The 23,102-nt window shown below is 39.1% G+C and overlaps 4 protein-coding genes across 6 annotated transcripts; 3 read left to right on the top strand and 1 right to left on the bottom strand.

The window, feature by feature from the left end:
• The first annotated feature begins 1,774 nt into the window (after window positions 1–1,774).
• Window positions 1,775–7,936, top strand: LOC140787607 (nuclear transport factor 2-like). Its single transcript, XM_073136614.1, has 10 exons — window positions 1,775–1,874; window positions 3,307–3,356; window positions 3,436–3,573; window positions 4,152–4,458; window positions 4,535–4,767; window positions 4,878–5,082; window positions 5,162–5,283; window positions 5,359–5,424; window positions 6,460–6,523; window positions 7,207–7,936. Exons 2-10 carry the CDS (start codon window positions 3,309–3,311, stop codon window positions 7,488–7,490), a joined length of 1,467 nt encoding a protein of 488 aa, XP_072992715.1. The 5' UTR covers window positions 1,775–1,874; window positions 3,307–3,308; the 3' UTR covers window positions 7,491–7,936.
• A 1,964-nt stretch (window positions 7,937–9,900) lies between these two features.
• LOC140787497 (ninja-family protein 6-like) lies at window positions 9,901–14,465 on the top strand. 2 transcript variants are annotated; one of them, XM_073136442.1, is made up of 5 exons: window positions 9,901–10,946; window positions 12,029–12,309; window positions 13,112–13,183; window positions 13,854–13,905; window positions 14,155–14,465. In XM_073136442.1, exons 1-5 carry the CDS (start codon window positions 10,265–10,267, stop codon window positions 14,241–14,243), a joined length of 1,176 nt encoding a protein of 391 aa, XP_072992543.1. In that variant the 5' UTR covers window positions 9,901–10,264; the 3' UTR covers window positions 14,244–14,465. The 2 variants fall into 2 exon arrangements, with proteins under 2 accessions (XP_072992543.1, XP_072992542.1); XM_073136441.1 differs by lacking the exon at window positions 14,155–14,465 and having other exon boundaries at window positions 9,962–10,946; window positions 13,854–14,107.
• Window positions 14,466–15,509: 1,044 nt separating this feature from the next.
• On the bottom strand, window positions 15,510–19,318 carry LOC140787089 (LRR receptor-like serine/threonine-protein kinase RPK2). Its single transcript, XM_073135842.1, has one exon. The coding sequence runs from the start codon at window positions 19,088–19,090 to the stop codon at window positions 15,731–15,733; it is 3,360 nt and encodes a 1,119-aa protein (XP_072991943.1). The 5' UTR covers window positions 19,091–19,318; the 3' UTR covers window positions 15,510–15,730.
• Window positions 19,319–20,250: 932 nt separating this feature from the next.
• LOC140787009 (glycine-rich RNA-binding protein 4, mitochondrial-like) lies at window positions 20,251–22,935 on the top strand. 2 transcript variants are annotated; one of them, XM_073135745.1, is made up of 5 exons: window positions 20,251–20,334; window positions 21,282–21,400; window positions 21,484–21,552; window positions 21,630–21,736; window positions 22,264–22,935. In XM_073135745.1, exons 2-5 carry the CDS (start codon window positions 21,292–21,294, stop codon window positions 22,684–22,686), a joined length of 708 nt encoding a protein of 235 aa, XP_072991846.1. In that variant the 5' UTR covers window positions 20,251–20,334; window positions 21,282–21,291; the 3' UTR covers window positions 22,687–22,935. The 2 variants fall into 2 exon arrangements, with proteins under 2 accessions (XP_072991846.1, XP_072991849.1); XM_073135748.1 differs by having other exon boundaries at window positions 20,324–20,408.
• Window positions 22,936–23,102: the final 167 nt, after the last annotated feature.

Genomic DNA, 23,102 nt, shown 5'->3' with positions numbered 1-23,102 from the left:
AGATAATGTACGAAAAAAATTCTTAAAGAATCTATGCCATGTTACTTTCATATCTTACAATCTAGAGCAGAATGGTCCCTTATTAATGAATCTGTACTATGTTACTTTAACAGCAAAAATCTATGGATAGCATGGTCCAGACTCTACCATAGCACATTCAGAGCACCTACTAACTTCCAATTTAGCCCAAGAACTAGTCAAGTGTTTGAAGTCCAGATATCTAGCAGAACAATGATACTGACTGACTCCAGATATATAGTTATTTCTCATGATTTAAAACATCTGGGTAGAGTTACTGTCATGAAATTATTCTCATAAATGTTGAAATTTTACATCAGATGCTGTTCGTTCTATTTTATGACTGTTGCGAGGTTCTCCGAAGAACTAGAAATCCAGAAAACATCTTAGTTTCTGTTCTTCATAAGAAAGATATTGTTTTTTGTTTCTTCTTAGATCTAGTTAGTCTTCTGCAGAAGCCTCTTCTCTGTCCAAATGAAAATGAACATCTAATCATTTCTCCAAGAAACTTACAAGATGTATATAACCAGGCTTGCATTAGTTTAAATAACTTATGTTTTCATAGAAACAAATTACACAATACTGTTTCATTTACACTGTTTACTATGACATAACATGAGCTTTTTAACAAGTGCTGATGGAATCTAGGGAGGGAGCTCACCATAAGAAATCAGAGTCTCGAGATCATGCTTGATTTGTAGGCCCTCAGTCAGATTATTCAGTGTATGATTCAGAGCCATGGATCATTAGGTCATTAATCCTGCATTGTGGATTGCTCCTCGCTTCTTTGACAAAGAAAAATAAAGCAGATCGACCACCTTGATCTAATATCCAGTTTCATTTTGAGTATTTCTAGAACTACTACTGTTTTGCTTGTAGTTTTGCCACCTTTTATCCATCTAGTAATTAGAAACTACTTCACTTCTTATTTATTTGGTAAACAGTAAGCTAAGTCTTACCAAATCTAGATAGAGAATTTTAGACATAGCACCTAAGGCATCCATGAACAAAGATAAGAGAAGCCCTTTACAGCCCACAGTCAAGAATGTCTCAAATGTATAGCCTTTCTGAGTAGCCTCAAGAGAACAAACTAATACAAACTCTTTTGTTCAGAAAAAAAAAACTGTTTTCCAAGCACTTGACATCCAGGATGATATTGTGAATCTGTAGGGCATTCAGAATTGCTTGAGATCACTCCAAAATGTTGTCAGAAATTTGGCAATTTTCTATTCATTTTGTACTTGAATGAAGGATAAGGATAATTATTTTTGCATCAAGAACCAAAAAGTGCTAGCTCTTATCAAGACTGCTCATATACTGGGAAAAAAGAAGAAGAGAAATATTAGAAGATCACCATTGCTAGCTATTCATGAATAAATAGGAACAGAATAAAGCTCTATAATTCTGTATACAGGGACTTAACAGTGAAAACGGACAGAAAGAATTACTTTGTGTCAATATATATAGTAAATATATACAAAAGGTAGATTAGAAATTAATACAAAAATATAAAAGTAATGTTTCATATTACTAATTTTATAATAATAATCATTCGGATACTATTTGTTCGAATACGGAAGATCCGACCCGTTTTCGCCCCTTACTTGACACGGTACAAGATTTGTACAAGACTCACACGGAAACGATTACCACCAAACCCACCCCCCCCCCCCCCCCCGCACACACACCCCAAAGACCACTCGTCCACTCCTTTTTAAAGGCTTCGTCCCCTACTTCCCCTCCCCCCGCCCCCCCACTTCGCGTTCCTCTCTTCTCGTCCCTCCGTTTTAGGGTTTCGATCGCAGCGGCGCGCCGTTTGCTTCATTCCCCTTCGTCTCTTACGTCTCGCGAAGAGGGTGAGATTCTCCTGCTCCTCTCCGCCTCTTTACATTGCATTCTCGTCGATCCTCATCCAATGTTTTGGTTTTGTTGTTTTTTTTTCCTTCTCAATTTCTCCCTTTAAGGGTTTTTGTTTTTGATCTATTTTCTATCAATGGGTATGTGGCGCTTAGGGCGGGAAAGAAAAAAATAAAAATAAATAAACCTGGGCTTTCGTGTTGTTAACTGTGATTATTCTTGGAGACATCTTTTCCTATTTTGGCGTTGAGATAGTTTTTCGATTCATTGGAGTTGTTTGGATTTTGTCCTTTCTTGTGAGGTTTGAGATTCGTGATCTGTTGGTTCCTTGGACTAAGCCTTTGTTTTTTACTCCAAGGCTGTTTTAACGTTCTCTTGCATTAGGGTTTAGTCCTTTGAGCAATGGAATCTGTGTATATAGGTCTCTGAAACTTAGTGATATTGAGCTTAATAGTTCGTTACTTTGTCGTATTGGTTTTCCTACAGTGCTAAATTGCAGCTATAATTTTGATCCGATGTAGTAGTATTTATCCACCGGGTCGTAATATCATAAATTTCAAATTTGTTTTTTATGGAGTTCGTATTTTGTTCATTATTCTTATTCTTTGCTCCAATCATATCTTCATTATATTATAGTCTTGATTTATAAGATATATGGTTTTGCTTGATCTTTTCTGAATGGTTGATGAATAACTTGTTTTTTCTGCAATACATTTGCGGTTGGACTTGAATATGTGTATGGACATAGCAATATCTGATATAGCGTGCAACACACTTTAATTGATGTTTGTTATATACCTGAATGAACCTATTAATTAAGTTTTGGAGCTTTTTCTGTTTGTTGGTCAGACAAAGATAAAATATGAGGAACTACCATCTTAGATTCTCATCTGCTGGGCCTCTAGAGATTGTCTCATAATTACGGTTATGATTACCTATTTTTAGGTTTTCTTCCCTATGAAGCTTTTATTTCTGTAAAGTTCTTGTGCAACTTATATCTACTTATCGAGTTACCATTTTATTGAATGCCAATATTTTGTGATACCTTTTGCTTTATATGGCCCATCAAAATTGTGTTATGCTGTTTAAACTGGCGACTATGATTGGAATAATATGAGTGCACATGAGATAACTAGTTCCGCACTTTGTGGATCCATTGAAATGTTACTATTCTGTGTTTTAGTTTTATTTTACCTCTTTGGTTGTAGTGTTCTACAAGGTTATTTGAACTATTATTCCCTTCCTCCATTTATATATGCAAATGATTGGTTTGTTGATCACTGGATTGATATTTTGTTTTGTATTTTGGTAACAGAAAACAGTTTTTCTTCTGTCTTTTATGACACATGGATGCAAAATTTTCTACTTGTACATAGAAATTTAATATCAGTATGTAATTGTGGAACCTGATTTGTTTTAAATCTATTGCAGACATGGCGTTGCAAGCTGCAACTCCTGTTCCTCCACCAAGTCCACAAGTGGTATGAACTCCTGTTTTGATAATTGTATCTAGGTTTGCTTTCATATTATGTACGTGATGCTTTTAAATTGCTTATACAGGTTGGCAATGCATTTGTTCAGCAGTATTACCATGTTCTTCACCGTTCACCAGAGCAGGTTTATAAGTTTTATCATGATTCAAGCATTCTCGGTCGTCCAGATTCTGAGGGAATCATGACCTCAGTGAGTACAATGGAAGTATGTTTTACATATACAATAAATCTTCTTTTTGATAAAATTTTCGTTTAAACTTCTATTATTTTGATATTTGATATGATTAAAATTGCAGAGCTTTGTATATTGTCTATTCATAAATCATAACTTATGCCTTTTCGAACCATTCTTTGCACGTTGTTCTATTAATCCTTTTAATGTTTTTCTTTTGGTCAGTGAATTACTGCATTAATTTTCCCTTTAGGATGCTTAGCCTTACTTAGTCTCATGTGGATTCTTATCTTTCTTCCATACTATGTATAGAAGATATTAGCTGCAGGGTTGTACACCTTCAACTTTGTGCTAGTTAGCGGAAACATTATAAGTGACAGCTGTATTAGCATACATTTTTCTGCATTTCCATTTTCAAAAGTTGCTATGCATATTTGGGTATCAGACAAATATATGTGTTCTTGTTTAATTAGGAGATCAGCTAACATATATATGTTTCATTTCAATTGTACTGTTACATAATTTACTTTTGGTTCTGATTTGCTACTTGCACTATTACAATAATTTGAAGTGCTATTCAATGATTTATTGTGTCTCTTATGCTTGAGCAGGCTATCAATGACAAAATATTGTCACTGGACTTCAGCAATTGTTTCACAGAAATAGAGACTGCTGATTCACAATTGTCTTATAGGAATGGGGTGTTCATCTTGGTTACTGGATCCTTGACTGGGACAGACAATGTGCGGAGGAAGTTCACCCAGTCATTCTTTCTTGCCCCACAGGAAACTGGAGGATTTTTTGTGCTGAACGATGTGTTTAGATTTGTGACTGAAGGGCAACCAAGGGACATAAATCAAATGGTAGTCAATGAAATAAATGGTGATCCCCCAGTAGTTCCTTTGACTTCTGACCCAGGTATGAGGATTACCCTCTCATTCTCTTAGAAATCCCTTCTTTAATTCTTCTTAAACTCTTCTGTATATGTTGTCAGAACCTGCTCTGCTGAAGGAGCATCACGTATCTGACATTCCAGTTGCAGTCTCGGAGGTGGATGTTGAAAACAGTGAGCAAATAATCAGTCCGTCACAGACTGGTGGTTCAGGGGTTGAAGATGAGATTGCTGTTGACCCAATTGTTCATGTAAATCATGAGAATGCAGAGCAAGTTTCTGAGGTTGTTCCTCTTGTTCAAGAGGAAGTACCTAAGAAATCTTATGCATCAATTGTAAGTTACCCTTATTATGCGGATTCTGGACATACATAATATAAAGAAATAGACTATAAAGGTGTTGCTTATTAGCTATTAAAATTTTTTTAATCCTCTTTTAATTGCAGGTTAAGGTCATGAAAGGGTGCCCTAATAAGGCTAAGACAGCCACTGCAAGTACAGAGAAACCAGTTCTTGTGCCCAGCAACAAGGTCAATACAGCTACTGCAAGCACAGAGAAACCAGTGATTGTGTCCGTTAAACCAGCCCATACAACGGAGACTACTGCTGCTAGTGGCACTAATGGCTCTGAAAATGGAAACTATAATGATGGTTAGTGCAGCGATAAGATACCTGGAGTTCTGCTATAACTTTTGTTCTGTCCTAACATTCTACTTTTATTACCTTGCAGTGGAGGGGCATTCAGTATATATCCGGAATTTGCCTCTGAATGCAACAGCTGAACAAGTTGAGGAAGAATTTCAGAGATTTGGACCTATCAAGCCGGGTGGTGTCCAAGTTAGAAGTCATAAGGTCAGAAGACTGTCTTGAGATATGATTCTACTGTTTTCAAGTTGATTTTTGAAAAATTTCACTACCTTTCCGCAGATTGAACGTTTTTGTTTTGGCTTTGTTGAGTTTGAGTCACTTGAATCCATGCAAGCTGCAATTGAGGTATGGTACTTAGGCTTGAAGTTGTTTCTCGTCGCTGCAACCTTTTAGATTGTTAGTACTTCTGACTTACCATGTACAACGGTTCAAGTTTAATGCAACTGTTTGACCTTCAGTAATTTGTACCACACCAAGAACTCCCTGTAGTTTGATGTGTGCAACAACCTTATTTCCTTGAGTACTATATTATTTGATTCTTCCTTATCATTTTCCTTATTGTATTAAACTGAAATCAGCCTTTTTCTGTGCTGCTGCCCTTTTCTTATTCCAGTAATGGTTCTTAAATGCAGGATCATTTTTCAATGATGTAACATCTAGACTAACAATCTGATTACAGCCAAGAGTGTGGGAGCAGTGTTGATTAAATATGATAATAGACCCAAATTATTGGCTAAAATATGATTACAGCCAAGAGTAGACTAAAATATGATACCAAACCCGGATTCGTGGCATTAATACTTGTTTCCATTTGGCACAGGCCACTTTTGACATTGAAGAGGGAAACCTTAATCCGTCAAAATTTAGTTGAGGTGTCAGTAGCTAATGAGTAGGTTGAACCCAAATTTGTCATGTAGAGTTTTTCTAATGGGATTTTTCCTTTATCTGCATTACTTTATATGTTATTTACGTGTGCACAGGAGCATTATTCTTGGTATACTTAAATTATGAGTTCTGGATAACTATCCACTAAAATAATCTCAGTTCTTACTTTGCAGCTTTGGCAAATGTTGCTAGTTTCTGACTTCTGAGGGATAGTTTAACTTTCACGCTTAACAATTTCTGCTGTAATTTGATCTCATCACCTGAAATCTTTCCCTCCTTTCACTTGTCTTTTTTATTTTTATGCTTTCATTGAGAAGTGTGAAGCAATTCATCCACCATGTTTGCCAAATATTTGATAGATTGTAAACAAAACAGTGATGGCAAATGGCTAAAGAAGGCCTTTCTTCCCTCCCTCCTCAATCCTTAGATTTCATACATGTGCATATCAATATGCTGATGTATTATGCTCATCATGATTTTTTGTTGAATTCTTAGGCATCACCTGTTGATTTTGGGGGGCGTCAAGCTTTTGTTGAGGAGAAAAGAACCACTACGCGAGGCAAGTGTTAGTTTGGGTCCTTTAGTTTGACTTGTTTATATTTATATTTTATTTGCAAAAGGATGCTTCTTTTATCACTGTATCTTGCTGAGGAGAGGTTATAGAATATACCTCTATTTGCTGCATGGTTTCACTAAATGATATAAATTAAAGATACTGTTGAGAATTGGTAACTTGAAGCTATATCTGTAGGCTATTCACTATTTAATGAGATCAATGCCTTAAGAGTTAAGAGCTGAATAGTCATTCAACTGGCCTTTTTGGCTTAGTTATACTGTAGAGATAAAAACAAAAACCTTGAGCTTAAGTTGCCTTTCTTCTTTTGTCTGGAATATTCCCATGTCTAGGTTTTCTGGAGTGTCCTCTCTCTTGCATGAGCCAAGTTGTAGTCAAGAAGGTAGACTGGCTTATCACCAAAGTTGCAATACCTGCATAGCTTATATTAAAATCCATTAGTTATCCTTAATCTGTCTAAGAATTTGCTGTGGGTTGATGTCAGTTTGGTCAGGAAATCTGTCAACTCTCTTGGAGGAATCTCATATTTGAGTTGTGTTCAAGAATTTCTTTCTTCTCTAATTCCTCAATATGCATTGTTTGACCAATTAAATTTATTGATGGAAAAAATGTTTGGCTTTGCACTGGATGGATTGCAATGCTAATGTTTTTTTTTTTTCCTTTTCCAGTTATTAATGGTGTTGTTACTCAGAGCGGCAATGGCAGCAGTGGAAGAGGTCGATTCCAACAAGGAAGAGGTGGGTTCAGGAGTGAAAATTTTAGAGGACGTGGAAACTTTACAAACAACATCGGATACAAAAGGAGTGAATTTAGGAACCGTGTTGACTACTCCGGGCGCGGTCGGGCAGCACCAACACGTGTTATCGATGGTTATCAGCCTCGGCCATTTCCTAGTGGGAATGGCAGGTTTGGCCGCTTCAATGGCCCAAGCCAAACTGCAGTTTCTGCATAGGATTATGAACAGAGGAAAAGAGTTTGCTTAGTTAGTTTAGTGACTACCAATGATGAATTCCTTCACCCCTTTTTTGACTATTCATGACTTCCATGTTATGTTCTCCTATTAGGAATGACACCGTCCATAGTCTTGAGATAAATCATTTTTTGACTAGGTTATTACTACTGTAATAGCAGTTCCATTTTTTTTTTCGGATTAGGAAACACTGTATCTTTTTTTTTTTCTTCCTTTAATCACATCTGGGCTGCTAGTGTCAGTTACAAGTGAGCCTTTGAGTTTGGCAGCTATTAAAGTTCCTCTACCCCAACTGGTTGCTGTTTATTTTGTCTATCTATGTAGCACTTTGAGAGATCTGCTGGTTATCTGTGGAACGGAAGAAACTTGTACCGAGTGGAAAACATTTGTTTGGCCATAATTACCTATATCTCCTTCACTTTCTGAGAGATTTATTATGTGATAGATAAGCAAGGTGCACCCAGAATTCTTTTGATTACCAATGCCTAGTCTTATTAATTCGACACATCCCAAGCTTATACAGATTACGACAGTGTAAGCTGCACCCAGAAATCGAGTTTTGACCCAACTAGCCATTCTCCAAATTTTATCTACCAAACTAGACCAAGTATCAAAAGAGAGACAAGTTGAAAATATGGCTTTATTTTTTATACGTAAAATATTGATAGTTTAGCACCTTATTGTTAATTTGGTATACTCTTCAATTTGGAAGAATAGCTTACAAAGTTTGTTGAAGACATGATATTGCGGAGATGAAAAAAGAGATAAATGTAATGATCCTAATCAAGAGAAAGATATAGATAAAATTATAAAAAATTAAAGTAATATAATTTTATGCTGAATAATTTATTTTATTTATAAAATATGTTATTGTGAAGATATATAAAATTATGAACACAGAATTGTGTAGTCTATTTCATTCTTTGCTGTCAAAGTATCGGCAGAAATAATTTTTTTTCTTCTTTGGCTTAATGCTATGAGTTTGTGTTAATGTATTTAATTTGATCATAAGAAGCTCTCATTAAGAGCCTTGGTTTGTTCATAGATTAAATTAATTAAGATATACTGTGAAGAATTAAAATTTTAAATTGATGATTTATTTTGAACTGTTCAACAATTTCGGTAAGAGAAAAAGCTGAACTAATAAGTGTTTTCTATTTGATGCCTCAAATATAATACCGACTAGATCTACTCTACTAAACTGTTCGGTATTTTTATCTAAAAGTAAAGCATTGATGATTTCAGTTCTTATGGATGCTGAGTTAATTAAAAAAAAATATATGTTTTAATATTAAAGCTTAAAGTAGGTCTATTTTGGTAAATAAAGTTTGAAAGAAAGACGACTAGTTTGATAAGAACTAATCCGAAATCTTCTCAAAAGATCCTGTCCCCCCACTCCTTTGGACTCAAAAGTGCACCTCCCCCTTTCTGACAGTAACGTACGTTCGTCCTCCCTTTGACACGTGGCCGCTTCAGCGACGTCGACATTCGGTGATGCGGACGTGTCCACAACAAGATCCCAACCGGAGCGCATCTCCAGGCGACGTCACCAAAAACCGTCCTTACCAATCCCGGAGCGCGACACGTGTACCCACCGCCCAGGCAAGTTGGCCACGAGGACGAGCTGTCAGGGCCCCACCGCCTTATCTACACGTGTCAACTCCTTTTCCTGTCTGCTTACATTGCGTGAGATGCGGCGACCACGCCCTTTTCCTCCCCGGAAAAGGTACCCATGCCCGTCCTCTCTCTCTCTCTGTCTCTAGCACCGTATGAATTTTCTTTTATTACCAAACTAGCCCTTTCAAAATTTTCTTCTGGTACATTATAAAAACTAGAGTCATGCATTTAAACTCATTATGATTCAAAATTATTTTAGTTTATATATTAAAACATAATTAATATCTTTATCTAGCCTCTGGCCCACGTGGTCGTGATTACTCTCATGCGTTACCTTTACTTCTAATGAGACCAGGTTACTTTAACCTACCAATTTTGCATGTACATATATTCCTAAAAATCTATTTTAGATTCCGCCGTTGTTTCACCGCCGAATTGAGCCGATCACGTCCGTCAAATTTAACTAATATAAATCGACAGGCGGACGTGACGTGGAGACTGGAGAACAGCTAAGAGAGCAACACGAGGTTGGACGGTTTATAACACGACAAGTGTCGCGCATGAAGGGCCTCTCGTGTGGAGACACGTGTTCACGCGACAGTAGGCCCGAAACCGGCGGCTTCGGCCCAGGAGGGTGGCGCGGCGCCGCTGGTTCCACCTCTAAGTGTCGATGCCGTTACGACACGTGTCCTTGTACGCCTACACGTGTATCAACTTTAGACTTTCACCGGCCACGAGTAGGGGTACTTTTGGTATCCCAATTGGATCATCTCCTGTTCGTCTTCCATCTCTTGGCGTGAAAAGATCTGAAATCTCCGAAAGGCTTCTCCTTCTTCTTCTCTTTGATTTCTCCATCGGGGCCTCCTTTGATCGATTTGAGAACCCAAATCTTTCAATCAGACGAAGTTTATACTTCTCTCTCTTTCCTTGAAAGCTTCAGTTTTATCTACCTCCAAGATATTTTCTACTCTGTTTCGCAAAAAAAATTCTTATATGAATCTATAGACGAATCCGGGATCTGGGTTTCTACTTTTCGGAAGAAAAGTTTCAACCTGTGAAAACCTTTTAGTGAAGTCCATCGATTTTTTTTTGTTCCTCTCTCTAGCTTTTAGTTCTTCGCTTGCTTCTTGGAATAGGTAATGGAGGGGGAGCTACAGAGGCTTTCTTCTCGAAGCGAGAGACGCCCAAGAGATCTCTTGCGTCGTTTTGCTAGTAATAGTTCCATCGGCGACCAACTGGAGGCTACCGGAGGTGATTCCGACGAGATCGAGCTAAGTCTCGGTCTTTCCCTTAATGGGTGCTTCGGGGTGGACCCAAAAGGGAAGAAGCTGGTGAGATCTTCGTCTATAGCCTCTCTGTCTTTATTGTCGAGAGAGAAGGAGTTCATGGTGGCGACTGGACCCCTCGTGAGGACAAGCTCTTTGCCGGCGGAGACGGACGAGGAGGGGAGGAAGAGGATGGAATTGCTGAGCTTGAAGAGATTGGAGGCGAAGAGGAAGAGATTGGAGAGGAAGAATTCGATCAAGTCTGGCTCCGGGAAAGGAGAGGAGGATTTGGATGGTTTTCGTGCGGCGGCAACCGTGGCGGTGAAGGTAAGGAAGCTTGAGGTTGGCATCATCAATGGCTGCGATGATAAGTCTCTCGGTGGAAACCTATTTGGGGGAAAGGTGAATGGGGTCAGTCCTCCCAGGTCTCTTCGGGCACCTCCTCCTCCTCCTCCTCAACCGGTCACCGGCTTCCCGCCGATCTCGCAAATTTCCATTGGTTCACAAGGGAGCAATTCCTTCGGCATTTCGGACTTCGACACCCCGCAAGGGCAAGGTATATCTTGTTAGTATTCTTCTTGTGTTGTTTTGAAGTTTTATTTCGAATGCATTCATCTTGGTATGCTATTTCATTGCTTTAGGTATTAAATTTTTGATGGTGTTCATGTGAAGGGCTAAGAAGTTCCTAGGAGTACATCTTATTTAGATTAGTCTAGATTAGTTGTTGTGTTCGACCTGCCTTTTCTTTTTCTTTTTTGTGAACTAGATACTAGTTATTGCTTTCTTTACTATTGGTTCCAGTCCTTATTGTGCTAAAATTTCTATGTAGATTTTTAGATCATCATTGTGATGAAGCCTCTGTTTGTATGGATGGTTACTTCAATTTATTGAATTTAAACTTCATATGTATGATCTCATGACAATCAATGTGGGTGTCGAAAAAGACAGCCCACAGACTGTATGCGGAATCTATCGATTCTATCCAGTTTTGGCCAATTGGAAATCCGCAAACCACATCTGGATAGAGCTGATGCCATGTTTTTGTTGTGGCAGATCTTTTCCTGTGGTTTTGTCTGAGCTGCAGCACTAAATTTAAACAGTATGTGTCTTCCATATGTTCATCTTTGTCATTGATGGCAAGCGACACAAAACAGATCTATTACTAGCCTGCAATCCAAATCAGAGGATATTTTCCTGTTAAATTTGAACGATGCAATTTGTCGTACTGGCGACATTAAATTCAAACAGTATGCGTCTCCTTCCATATGTTTATCTGTTCAGTGATTGTAAGCGACAAAAACATATCTAATACTAGTCTGCAATCCACATCAGGAGATCCACTGCTCTATATATAGCATTAATCTCATGTTGACAAGCATAAGAAATTTAAGCTCCTCCATTTCATGGATTCTCATGAGAAGTGCTTAGATCGTAATTTTAGAGTAAAGATACATTTGCAGAACAACTGACATATTGCCTTATTTGGGATTGTTGATAACCTTGTTGAATTGATGTAGTGCTTTAAATTTGTCAATATTTGGTGGCCTTCCAATTTTGCATATTTACTTAGCAAAGCAGTGAGAACAAATCCACGTCTACAAACTCAGATCCTTATGTTTCCATCTTACTTGCTTTCAGGAATCAATGCCAATAGATTTAGCAGTTCCACAGAGGCAAGGAGTCCTCCAACCTTTCAAGCTTTGCCTGAAACTACCAATCATCGGAAAATTGCTACGAATCCTCCTCCAACACCAGAAGGCAACCAAAACCAATTGTGGAGGATTGCTGGAAGAGCCAACAGCATGGGGGTTGCGGAGAAGAACATGATGGAAGAAATGCCATGTGTGTCCACCAAGGGGGATGGCCCCAATGGTAGGAAGGTTGAAGGTTTCCTCTACAAATATCAGAAAGCTGAGGAGGTGAGGATAGTTTGTGTTTGCCATGGCAACTTCCTTACTCCGGCTGAGTTTGTAAGGCACGCCGGAGGCAGTGATGTCACAAACCCTCTTAAGCACATCGTCGTCAGCCCCCCTACATCGGCCTGCTTACAATCGTAGTATAACTGTATGCAAAGAAAGCAATTTCTCTTGCACGAGTACTTCGTTTGTTCTTGTTTTCATAAGCACAAAGTGCTTAATCTTTGGAGGAAAAGAACAGTGAGGAAATTTCTCTTAGCTGTGGTCTCTGAAGAGTTCTAGGGGCAAATAGAAGTTCTTACCTAGCTTTAATTATTAGGTTAAAGTTTCACCTTGGACATTCATACAGAAAGTTTTGTGGTTTTATATTGAAAGGCAAATGTTATCCACTCTTGAAAGCTATTATTTTCTTTTCTGAGGTCTCCTTCTCTTGTTGTAGATTATTACAACAAGATTATATTTGAGTGCGCTATGAATCAGAAACTGTAAATACTTCATGGTTAACTAATCATCAAGGTGAAACATTTAAGGTGGCTCTACTTTGTCCAAGATAATTTTTTCCCCCCCTCTCTCTTTCCACTTCAAATTTCTCCTCCAGTTTGAGTTGGTTGCCAGGTGAAGTCCAAGTTCAGTGCATATTTAGTGGAATAGAGGTTGGATATGGACGTATGATGGAAAATATCCAACACTAGGGGCAACCCCTATTTGAGCATTTTCTTGTGCAGAATGAACTGCATACAATGAACTAAATTTCCTTTTTTGTAGTGTTGTACAATTTGAGAGTTGACAGCTGATCATTGTGCAGGCGACCATGCCCTGGTCAGTTGACATTTTTCCATGTAGGGGAGCTGAATGTGATGCCTTCAGAGTTTCATGTGTAAGTGCAAGGACTGTGGTCAGATGGACATAGACTCCATTGTTATTTGGTAACAGAATTCATGTGATATAATTCACTAGTCTTCTTGATCTTGTTTTCATGCAAACAAAAAGAAAATGAAAAATAAATAAGTTATCTGTCTCTTGAGGATATTACTTAGTATCAAACCAAGATATTCTTTCAAACTTATTTCCTTTCTTTATTTTCCTTCTTTTTCTGCAAAGAAAATGTCATAAACTAAAGAAAATTACATCTATAGATTTCTGCAGAAGATTATTCATCTCCAAAGGGCATCTTGCTGTCTAAATTGGATTATTCCACATCTAGGTTCTGCAATTGAATTCTTGGTTCATCCACATGGAAATCCATAGAATTGCATCATATGCTTCACATATAAAAGCTTATCTATTTTACAAAATAAAACTAGATGATGCCAGTCTATCCAGTAGGCTAGCTGTTCTGTTTCTACTAGATGTATCATAATGATGTATAATTCTACCAAGATACATGTACAGTATAAATCAAGTCAAAATATTGGATCATACTAATTTAAAATTTAAAATGTCAACCAATAACAAAGAGACTTGTCTAGTGTATTCCAGAGGAATTATATAAGTTTTCAAATATGCAAACAAAAATAAAAATAAAGAGAATGTTTTTAAATATGCAGGTGAGCATCTGCACTAACAGGAGCGTTGGGCCTATGGGTAAAAACTACAATGGTAGGAATATCTCTTTAAGTTTTTGCTTGATCATTCTTTGCATTCTTCAGAATTGGTGGGCTTTATACATTCAGCTTTATGAGCAATATTGACATTAGTTATAAGCTAAGGTAACCATGTTTCATTTTGAATGAGAAAAACTTCATACAAGTAGATTATTTGCATTTCTGGTGAGTACAATTACTGCACTGTATCAATGATTTGTCTACCAATTAGAAGACCAATCAACTCTGTTCTTGTTGTTCTCAGGATGCACCCTTACACTTCCAGGAATGAGAAGCAATTCTTGTACTTTAATTTCTTCCATGATCCATAAGAGATGTACGATTGCTGGTTAAATGAGGTGCACGTCGACGGTCTGTTTACGTCAAACATGGACGGCAGACTCTAAAAGGCAGTGAAGAGAAGAACATTTTCAGATAGATTTTTCAAGACAAAGACAGTTATTTAGATGTTAGTCTTTACTCATTCTTTTCAAATGCTGTCAATTTAGAGATTGTTAGATTTGTAAAGAAAGAGTACTATTTTTCAAGAAAGAAAAGTTCTTATCTCATAAGAAAGCCTGAGAATTTCCAAAGCTTGAGGAACTTTTCATCTATGGTAAATAAAATGGAACTATTCTCATCTCATTATGAACTGAAAGAGCTTAGCAACTTCCATTTGCCTACCATATTTTAGGCTGAAGTACACAACCTCATCAAAGTTCCAAAAATAATTTGCCTACACAAATTTGCTGCTTTTTTACACAAAATTTCCATTTGGTGTCTAGATTCAGTGTGTTCTTTTGGCATATAAAAGGCTTTCCAAGTAACATCATAAGCTATATTTCCAATTGCCCATCAAAACCAAGAAGTTTCTACCCCTTCAATGATAGCCTGAATTCCATGCTCTCTACAAGGATTGGATACAAAATTGGAGAGAGACCAAGACAGTTCTCTGCAAGTAAGGAAACTTTAAACAAATGCACACTCCACATATGCAAGGAGAATATGTAAATGTTGGAATGGAAATTACTGGTATTGCAGAATAGCCTAAATATGCTAAACTATAACAGGCTCTAACTACGTGCAAGTATTGCCTGCAACCATAAATTGGAAGTTTGATAGACAGAAACTGATAATAAAAAATTTAAAAAAAAAATCAGAGATTGGCAGGTAATATTTCCATTTCCATTTCCATTTCATCTACAACTTCTTAATGAGTAACAGCAATTAGAGAAGAAAATATACATTAGCACCAAATAATTACGCTAAAGAAACAAATACAACTATAGTGAAATGACAGTTCCAGTCAGATTGCATACCATTTTAATTTCAGACAGACAAAGGATGGTCTTCACAGCATCTCTTACTAGTACACATATATTCTTGGTGGATGCCTGGAGCATTGCATTTCAGAATTCATTTCAAGAAACAGTTGATCCAGTAAAACATTTAATTTATCTCTGTAGCCAAAAAACTAAATAAAACAATTTTCTTTTCAATATGTTTTGCACATGTAACAGAAGCGTAACAGTTAATGAACCTTAGCGACTGATGTAATTCAAAACGCAGTCAACTCCAAAAGATACTACAATTGCCAAAGAAGCCAAAGTCGCAGAGATGTATGTAAAAGAGATATTTTCCGAATTAATATGGCTAATTTACATCATTTCTTTGCAGGTACATTAGTAAGCCACTCAGAAAAAGAAGACTAAAAAAATATTATACAAATTCGACATCTACAAGACAGAATCTACTGTAACTGATTATGAGAAAAATGCACTGAAGGCCTTGACTCAGAGCTACTTTTACTTTTCCTAGTGTTGAAGACGTGTTTATTGGTGCTAGCAGGTCGGAGGTTGAAGTTGCTTTAGCCGCTGAACAACCTCCTTCATTGTGGGCCTGACAGAAAGTGAATCAACAGTACACATAACAGCTAGATGCAACGTCTCCACCAAGTCATCATGTGGGCCGGCATCCCACAGGCCGTCGATAAAGAACTCACGAGCACGACCTTGGCGAAGCAACATGCATGCCCAAGAAACAATATTGAATCCATTCCCGTAAGGAGAAAATGATGGATCCAAGGCTTTCTTATCCGAGACCAACTCCATTAATACCACACCGTAGCTATATACATCAGCCTTATCAGAAACACGGCAGGTCATTGCATATTCTGGAGCAACATATCCAAATGTTCCAGCTACACCAGTGGTCGCATGGGTTTCCGAGTTCCCAAGAAGTCTCGCCAATCCAAAGTCTGAGAGATATGCATTATAATCATTGTCCAACAAAATGTTGCTTGGTTTAACATCCCGGTGAAGGATCCGAGGTACACAACTATCATGCAGGTAGGCAAGTGCCCGTGCAACATCTAAAGCAATTTTATGCAGCATCCTCCAATCCATCAGTCTCTTGGATCTTTCCTGTATAAACCTCTCTAGATTTCCTCCGGGCAAATAATTATATATGAGAAACGTCTCTGACTCACTCAGATGATAACCTATTAAAGTAACAAGATTGGGGTGCCGTAATCTGCCAAGAGTTTTGATCTCTGCATGAAACTGTTGAATTCCTTGAAGTTTCCCAACTGAAAGTCTCTTTATAGCCACCAATACTCCTGGTGAGATCTCTGCCTTGTAAGTGGCTCCAAAACCGCCACTCCCAATGCAATTACTTGCATTGAAATTCCCTGTTGCTCGCACAACACTCTCGAAAGAAATTCGGACCCCAATATCTGTGAAAATTGTAACCTCCCTTTGTCCAGCAGACTGAGCTACAAATCTTGGTGCACACTTCCTTGTGTATATGAATAGCACAATCACAGCAAGAAGGACAGAAACTATGGCTGTTGCAGATGTTATGGAGGCTATCTCAATTGAACTGAATCCATTATTGCTTTTTGGACTCAGTGAGTTAACAGGCACCGAATCATTATAGTCTTGTGAATTCCCACTGCGTCCCTGCTGGTCAGATGATGGAACAGAGAGAGAAACTGTATGACATGGGAGTAGAGGATTTCCAAGCACACTATCACATTTAATTTTACTGGCATTTAAAGGTATTGACCCAGACAAATTGTTGAATGACACATTAAACATAGTAAGTGATGCCACATTAGCAAAACCAGATGGTATCTTCCCAGAAAGGTTATTGTTATCAAGAAACAGACCAGTAAGATTCATCAAGTTCACAAGGTCACTAGGAATCTCACCGGATAGAGAGTTTGATGATAGATCCAAAACCTTCAGAGAATGCAGTTGATCCAAGCCAGGAGGAATCCTTCCACTGAGGATATTGTGGCCTAACAAGAGATGCTGAAGGTGCTTCAGATTCTCGATGGCTGCAGGAATCTCACCACTGAGGCGGTTGCTACTCAAGTCAAGGCCAATAAGACTATCTAACTGTCCGATGCTTTGAGGAATTGTCCCAGTAATTTGATTACCAGCAACATCAAGATCCACAAGAGATAGACATATGGCACCAATATCAACTGGAATTCCACCAGACACAAAGTTGTTGCTGAGATCAATAATAAAACCACTTAATTCATTGCACCTACTAAAAAGACTAACTGACAACTGCCCAACAAGACTATTTCTGCCAGCCAGAAAAGCATACATAGTCTGATTTCCAAATTTCTCAGCTGCAAGCGGCAAAGAGGACAGAGTACCAGAAAAGTTGTTCTGGCCAAAATTATGATATATCACTGTACCGTCAATAAATTCAACAGAGGAAAATGAAAATCCTGCACAGATCTTATATGTAAAGAATGAAAGATATGCAGACGATATGCCATCAAGTAGGATCTGAGAGGAAGAGCAACTCTTCCAGCTAAACATCGGGATGGAGCCAGACAGATGATTCCCACTGACATCAAAGACATCCATACAAGGCACAGGCAGCTCCTCACTGATCCAACCTGCTAGCTTATTTGTGCTCAAATTCAGATATTTGAGATTACGGCATTGCACAAACCCTCTCGGAATCCCACCTGACAAGAGATTCTCACCCAAATTAACCATCTCCAAGCTCTTGCAAGCACCCCAATTGTCTGGAACCTGTCCCTCCAATGTTGCCCTCGGTGCCCAGAGAACTCTAAGCTTCGGCAGCACCACAATACTTTTTGGGATCCCTCCTTGATAATAATTAAAATCATCAATATCAACGTAGCTAGGGTCAGAAATGGTCACAGCATCATACGGATTCGAAAGAACAAGAACTGATAACTCGATGCAGCCTCCAAGCTCTGAAGGAATGGGGCCACTCAAACTGTTCCTCGAAACATCTAAAGCTTGAAGCTTTCTCAACCGACCGAGGTCGGAGGGAATGACATCATCCAATAGATTAGAGAACAACAATAATGAGCGGAGCGCACTGCAATTCCCCAAGCTACGAGGGATGCTTCCAACCAAAAGATTCCCGGACAAGTCCAAATACTCGAGACTCCGGCATTTAGCTCCAAGCTCTTCCGGAATCGAACCACTGAGCCGATTGAAGGAAAGGTAGAGCTGTCTCAGATTGGGCAGAGCACCAAGAAACCCCGGAATGGAGCCATTGAGCTGGTTTATGGAAAGGTCTAGGGTTTCTAGGGCTACGGAGCTCGAGAGGGAGGGGGGGATCTCACCTTGAATCGAGTTGGAGGCCAGATTCAGGAATCGCAAGCGACGGGGGAAGTTTGACGGGAGCGAGCAGGACAGCGCACCGTTGCCCTCGAGATCGAGCACCTCTAGGTTTTCCAGCTTCCAGATCTCGGGGGGAACCTCGCCGGAGAAGGCGTGGAAGGGCAAAGAGATGACACGGAGCTCAATAAACGAACCGAGGGAGGGGCTCAGCTTTCCGGCGAGCCGCCGGTCGGGATCCGGGCAGCTCCGACGCAAGGGGGCGGATTGGGGGCATGAGGAGAGAAAGGAGCCGCCTTTAGCGGAGATGTTGAGGGAGACGACCCGGGAGTTCGCGTCGCACGTGACGCCGGGCCAGGAGCAGTGCTCGCCTGCGGCGGAGGCCGAGGACCAGAGCCGGAGGAGGCCACCAGGGTCGGAAGAGACAGAGGCTTTGAACTGGAGGAGGGCGTCGCGCTCAGCGACGAGGGCGCCGCCGGCTGCGGCGGAGGACGAGACTGCGAAGAGAAGTAAGAGGAGGAGAGCTAAAGCTAGGGTTCGGACCAAACCCCGGCGGCGTGCCATCGCCGGCCGTCCTCGCATTCCGACAAAACCCTAACCCTAGCCCTAGTAGAGAGAGAGAGAGGACGGGAGTAATTAGAAGGAAAGTGGAGGGCCTTCGCCGGGAACCGCGTCTTCGTCTTCGTCTTCGTCTTCGTTTGCTCTCTCTCTCTCTCTCTCTCTCTCTCTCTCCCTCTCTTTCTCACCCTTCTACTGCTGCTACTTTTTACTGTCCTTTTCGTTTCATTCGAAACAAGCATTTTCGAATACACCCAATTCGAGACCCACCAATCCACTTCTGAAATAGCTTATCGATCTGGGCCCAGAAGTAGGGTCGCTTATGTAGAATTTTAAGCAGAGCTTGCTTCTAGAACGTGCACACGGCGCGGTTACACGTAGGAACCCCCGTAAATGGGTGCGGTTGGGGAGCGCCGAAGTTGGGTGACAGTCCTCTATCGAGCACTCGGTCCCACCGGGACCCACTTCGGTCAACGAGAGGTCAGATGGTCAACCCGGCGGCTAAGCATTTTAATGGAGCACACGTGGCAGATAAGATCATATTTATTACCGAGTCTAACTCGGTGATTCACTGCCCACCACTGTACTTTATTTTATATTGCAATGTAATGCATTTGTTCTAAAAAAAATAAATTTAATTCATAAATATAAGAAAAATAATTATAGAAATTGTATTTCAATAAATCCTTTTTTGTTGTAAATTCTCTTTCTATTATCTCATTATCCACATGATTAATAGAATATATAAATATATATATATATATATATATATATGGTTTAAATGATACCCATTTATTTCCACATAATGGACGAGAGCTTTCTGAGCCACTTTAGCACCAAAACCTATATAGTTCTATCTTCTATTCACAATGTGTTGTATTAATAATTTTTTGACTTTCTAGATATATATTTCTAATGGAATTTCGAAAGGCTAGAATAGAGCCCGGATATGTATACCAAAGCTTTAATCTTATAATTTTAATTTTGTTTGAAAGGAAAATATATCATAGTTTGAATTAAATTAAAATTATTAAATGCAAGTAATCGATATTTTACACATTTATCGATGCAGCTGAACCGATCTATAAGTAACAACTAGAAAGATCTTCCGATGCTGCCACCTGGCAATTGTCTCCGCCTCCATCCGACGGCTGTAATACTTTCTCATATGATACGGACGGATAGGATCTCATCTGGGGCCATATAAAAGCCCGACCCACCACCATTTCTTAAACCCTCCTGGAAACCAGACGGATCGAACCGCCGAGGTAATGGTTCCAAAACCCTAACCCTAAGCATAATTCGTTTCTTCTCGACCGAATTCTGCTTCTTGTTATGATCTGTTAGTGAGCTTATCCGATCAAATCCGTGGTCAATTCGTTCCTCTTTCATCGTATTGCCCTAGTTTGGAAGTGATTTAGCTTTATGTGATGTTCATTTGATCTTTGTTCATGGAGTTCCTTATCAGTGTCTTTTGTTTGATTTAGCCTTTATTTTTGTATAATTATTAGTTCGATGACATAATTTTTGCTATGGATGTGAGGTGACAGTAGCTGGTTTATTTAAGTCGGTGGTGCTCTGAGGAAATTCTTCGGGCAGTAGTATTTATGCTTATTTCTTTGTGATGTATTCGTCTTTTGATGCCATTCCAGTCTGAAACTTGTCATAGTGTATGTATATTTGGTATTATGATGTTTTATTGCTCCATTTAACCTTAAGAGTGGTCTACATTTGTGCCTGATGGGGGGTTTCTTGGGTTAATTTGGTGGTTAATAGGTGTAGGCATATCTGATTAGAAGAAACCCTCAAGCACTTCGTTATCTTCAATACCTCTAGATGGCTTAAAGAAAGCAAACTATTGGTGGCCTGAAAGAGGGGAAAATAATTACAAGTTATTTTTGCTGCTGTTATTTTGTGTAATACACCTTATTGATTGCTAGAAAGTAAACTTATTTTCTTCTGGAAACTTCAGGGAGAATTTTTTTTTTCTATAACTACTTCTGCATTGTGTTATAGTCCCTAGCACTCATTATCTTTTCAAAATGAAGGATCACTTGCTCTGTGCAAACCGGTAGCACTTTTCCTTTTTCGAAGTAATGAAAGCTTCAGTTATTTTGTGTAACTATTTTTGCAGCTATTTGCCTTTTTCAAGTATGAGAATGTTGGTTTAATGCGTTATATGTTTAATTTTTCATATATTTCGTGAAAATTGCAGGTTCTGAACCATGGCATTCTCTAATAAAATTGGAAATCTCCTCAAACAAGCTGTAACTTCCAGTCCATCATTATATCAGGCAGTACGATGTATGTCATCCTCAAAAGTGTTTGTTGGAGGTGTGGCACACTCCTTTTGTATGTCTTTTAGCTATTGATTATGCTTTATATAGTTTCTGATCTATCCAGAAATACTTCTATAGGACTCTCGTATGGCACAGATGATCAGAGTCTGAGGGAAGCTTTCATTAACTATGGCGAAGTTGTTGAAGGTACATAATTTTTTTCAAAAAATTTGTTTGTAAGCATACTCCACTACTGAAGTAACTTATGTTTTTATCTGTTTCAGCTAGAGTTATCATTGACCGAGAGTCTGGTAGGTCAAGGGGGTTTGGTTTTGTTACTTTCACCTCCGCTGATGAGGCCTCAGCTGCCATCACTGGCTTGGATGGGAAGGTACATATGTTCTATTGTTTGCAGTTATCTTGATTGCGCATAGTGCTTCATATGTTTTGGCACGAGTATCTCGTATCTTCTATGCTTTGTATGATCAGTATATGTATTGGCACACACGGAAGGATTGTTCTTTTTTTATAAGTGAAGCAAAATATTCAGTTGCTTTGGTTTTTTTCAATTATAAAATCATGGCTGCACAAGTTCTAGCCAATCATTTGTCATAAGATCTTTAATCTCATGATTCGGTAAATTGACTAGCTGTGACTGATAAGGCTTGAAGATATGGTTTCACTTACTGTTTATATGGATTAGGCTGTTTAGTCGTGCACTTCTGTCAAGGGCATACTGTGGCATGGTAAGTGAAGAAGCTAATATGGTCTTAGATGTAGAGACAACATGAAAACAAGTAGTACCCTGTAAATAACAGTTTAAGACGAAGTAATGCTTTGGCAACTTTAGTATCCTCTTTTTATAGTTTGTTGTTTCTTGTTTATCCATAATTATTTATTTATTATTGACTTTATTAGGATCTTCATGGCCGGATGATAAGGGTCAATTACGCCAATGATCGGACTGGTGGATTCCGTGGAGGGTATGGAGGTGGCGGTGGCGGATATGGTGGTGGTGGTTTTGGCGGCAGTGGTTATGGAAGTGGAGGATTTGGTGGTGGTGGAAGATTTGGTGGGAACAGCGGGGGTTATGGTGGTGGCAGTGATGGTGGAAATTACAACGCTGTTGCTGGTGGTGGCAGAAGCGATAACTACGGTGTTAACGCAGGGGTGTATGGTGGTAGCGATGCCACGAGCACTGGTGGCAGCACAAACCAGTTTGCCGGCAGTGGCAACCAGTACAATAGTCGAGACGAGCCTGATAATGAGGATGATACATTTGATGAGAGTTTGAAGGATGATCTAGATGATGAGCCAGATGACTATGCCAAAAAGAGATGATAATGTGCTGTGACGGATGTCCCTTTGAAGTGCCCTACATCAAATTCTGCCATTAAACTGAGAGCAATATGTAAAATTGCTGTTCTATGTGCTTATGACTGCATCTTTGCTTTTCTAGTGATGGGTATTCTGCAAATAATTTGTTCGAGTTTCGTGGACGAGACCAATGAGTTGTAATGCATCATGGCTTATATCTCTATTCGGATACTTTGAAGAATTAAAGAATCGTGTGTTCATATAGCATCATAAGATCGCATTCTATGACATTGTCGCAGTTGTTTTTAACTGTTATCAGTTGTGTTTGTTACCATTAATTTTGGTTTTGCAAGTCTTAGTTTGTAATTTCAACTGTTATCATCTTTTTGACAAGACCAAAACGCTGAATCGATGACTCACTACCTAACTACTGAGGCTAC

Source organism: Typha latifolia, chromosome 4 (assembly GCF_019914945.1).
Source record: "Typha latifolia isolate L0001 chromosome 4, TyphaL0001v2, whole genome shotgun sequence".
NCBI lineage: Eukaryota > Viridiplantae > Streptophyta > Magnoliopsida > Poales > Typhaceae > Typha > Typha latifolia.
This window is presented reverse-complemented; position numbering and strand designations above follow the sequence as displayed.